Genomic DNA, 2,641 nt, shown 5'->3' on the forward strand with positions numbered 1-2,641 from the left:
TATGGTCAAGAAAATCCTTAATTCTAGAATCTCACATGGAAGACTTAGTCCCCTTATCCATTAAGGGATATGATGCAATTTGTGTACTTACTAGAGTCTTGAATATCTACTTCACTTATAAGACTCTTACTGCTTTATTATATCTACTTTGCTTACAAGACTCTTGAAAGTAAGTGCTTGGGTGTGACACCATGCAAAGTAATTTCATTTTGATGATGGATACATATCAAGGTCTTAGAAGGCAAATCCAAGCAATGTCAAGAACAACTCCCCACAATGCATGTTTCACACTCTTTGAAGGACATACAAGAATGAAAGATAGCTACTTCTGAATAATTTCCTCAATAGTGCTTGCACGAAGCTTCGTAGTATATGATAATGTGCTCAAGAACTTATGCACCTAGTCAAATTCAACATGAATGGGAGTTTGTCACGAGTTCATACAACCTTGGTTTTGGAGACTACAAAACCCTTTTCAAGATACTTTACCCTTGAAAGAAGATGTGACAAATTTTACCATTTGAAAGAAATGTAACATTAAAATAAGGCATCAAGGGTCTCCTTCTTAAGTTAGTGCAATGAAAAGAATGTTCAGATTTTCCCCTTCAAAACATAACAAAGGCTTACCCTTCAAGACCAAGGGAGTATGCAGGAACTATCTGAAAAGACGGATCAAAACAGCTCAAAAAAAGAAGGGAAAGGGAGAGCTCGCTTTTCCTCACGAGCTCTTGCAGACATACCTTGTTCAAGATTTGGATGTAATGAACTCGATGACTACCTCATCGAAGATTGGATCAGACCGGATTGGGAAATGTATTTAATGCGCTTGTAGTCAAAGCTGATTGAAGATTGGATTTAATAACTGATCAAAGCTTGGATAATACCTGATCAAAGGTTGCAAAATACCTGATCAAAGCTTGGATAATACCTAATCAAAGATTGGAACTGAGGAGCTCGAAAACCCTGCAGAATGTGTGATTCGGGACAGAATTATGGCAAAATTAGCCCCTTCTCACAAGCCCTTGCAGAAATTTGACAGACTTAGTGAGAGGGGAGTTTGCTGCGGCAGCACTGTACAAGGCATTCTCAAGGTCCGCAGCATCTGGTCGTTTCTTGAGGCTGGACACACATTTCATGCCGCCTTCTTCCTTCGCAAACACAAGCCAGGGTCGGCCCGCAGGAGCCCCACTCCTAACATGCTTCAGGACGGCCCCTTCAGTCTTGCTGAAAAACCCCTGTATGCGCAATGGCAGATAAGAATACACCACATCGAAGGCCTGCACGAAGTCGTCCCCGGCTTCCTCTTCAATCAGCCAATCCGGATTGATGAGCAGCACAGGCTTCGGCGAGACGGAGGTCGCGATGCGCGTGACGTCAGGTAGCTTCGGAGCCACCATGGCCACCACATCTGCGCCCTCTGATGAGCTTTTGCAAGAATCGAATGAATCTGTAATGGCGTGCAGGCGCAGGTTAGCGCTAGGGTCAGGGTTTCTTATGAACTCTTCCACGAGCGAGGGATGGCAAAATGCCACAAAGGAGACGGTTCGTTTGCCGATGATGAAGTCGGAGAGAAGCCCCGTGAGCAGGGAAGCGACGGTAGCGATGGAGTCATCGGGAAGGGCTATCTCCACGCGCAACCGCGGCTGGCGCTGCTGTTTCCTCTGCTTCACAGTGAGGGGACCGGCATTGCGCAGGGGCCTTTCCAGCGCCGCGGCTATGGAGGCTCGCGCCTGGAGCAGTGTCTCTTCTCTGCTAGCGGGAGGCAAGTCGGAAGGCCCTGCCGATGAAAGGTTACATGGACACAAGCGGAAAGAAGAAGAAGAAGAGGAGGAGGAAAACGATGATAAAGATGGAGCATGAGGAAGAGAATGAGGGAGTGCAGAAGGAAGCCTCGTGGTGCAGCGGGCAACCTTCTTTGAGCAGACAGGGATTGATATCAGACTGTATGTAGATGATGCCAAGCTTTGCTCCATCACCACTTGTCCTAAAAGAGAGAAGATGTAGAGCGAGTCTCATCTAATTACCTAGCAATTTCCTAAGGGGCTTTTGAGATGCCTCATGTCACATGATCAAGAGCCCTTCTCGAGTCACATGATCAAGGGGGGCTCTGTCATAGACCTCTTGTGTTGCCAAGATGTAGAGTACAATTGTAGAGGGCATGGAATTTGATTCTGATATGTCATTCATGGTTAGAGCATCAACATGCAAGAGTTCGAGAAGGCAATGTGAGATGTCCTTCAACCAAACCATGCGAGAAGGGGTAGACATTACTAGGTGTGGAGTAGCAACTTTAGAAGGCCATTTTTGCCTACTCCTTTATGCAAGCTTCTCCACAACTAGTGTTTATTTCTATTTTATATTAGGAAGGTACTTGCAGAGGAGGAGTTTGAGTGTTGGTTCAAGTGTACATGCTACATTGAGGTGTTGCTTTACTAGTACATGTTTGTCAGGAAGGGATTTTTCTTTGCATTGGTTGGCTCGACAATAGAGTATGAGTGAACTCTCAGCATTGGTGTGAGCTATCAAGATTACACTAATCCATATACTACCTTGGTTGACAAACTTTTTGCTAGAGAAGATATTGTTGTTTCAATGCCCCATATGGATTACTTCCACAAAGGACTCATGCAAGTTCCTAGAC

The 2,641-nt window shown here is 45.1% G+C and overlaps 1 protein-coding gene across 1 annotated transcript; it reads right to left on the minus strand.

Moving 5' to 3' along the window:
• Positions 1–365: 365 nt before the first annotated feature.
• LOC148010033 (plant/protein (DUF1995)) lies at positions 366–2,027 on the minus strand. The gene is made up of 2 exons (XM_087673368.1): positions 929–2,027; positions 366–838 (listed from the first exon to the last, which is right to left on the minus strand). The coding sequence occupies exon 1, from the start codon at positions 1,971–1,973 to the stop codon at positions 1,002–1,004; it is 972 nt and encodes a 323-aa protein (XP_087529494.1). The 5' UTR covers positions 1,974–2,027; the 3' UTR covers positions 366–838; positions 929–1,001.
• Positions 2,028–2,641: the final 614 nt, after the last annotated feature.

The sequence above is a fragment of the Lygodium microphyllum genome, chromosome 30 (assembly GCF_053477565.2).
Source record: "Lygodium microphyllum isolate KBCC chromosome 30, Lygodium_microphyllum_v1.1.10, whole genome shotgun sequence".
Lineage (NCBI taxonomy): Eukaryota > Viridiplantae > Streptophyta > Polypodiopsida > Schizaeales > Lygodiaceae > Lygodium > Lygodium microphyllum.

Bases quoted from the DNA above. Each gene is read 5' to 3' on its own strand.
- LOC148010033 (XM_087673368.1), bottom strand. From the start codon at position 1,973: ATGGAGCAAAGCTTGGCATCATCTACATACAGTCTGATATCAATCCCT.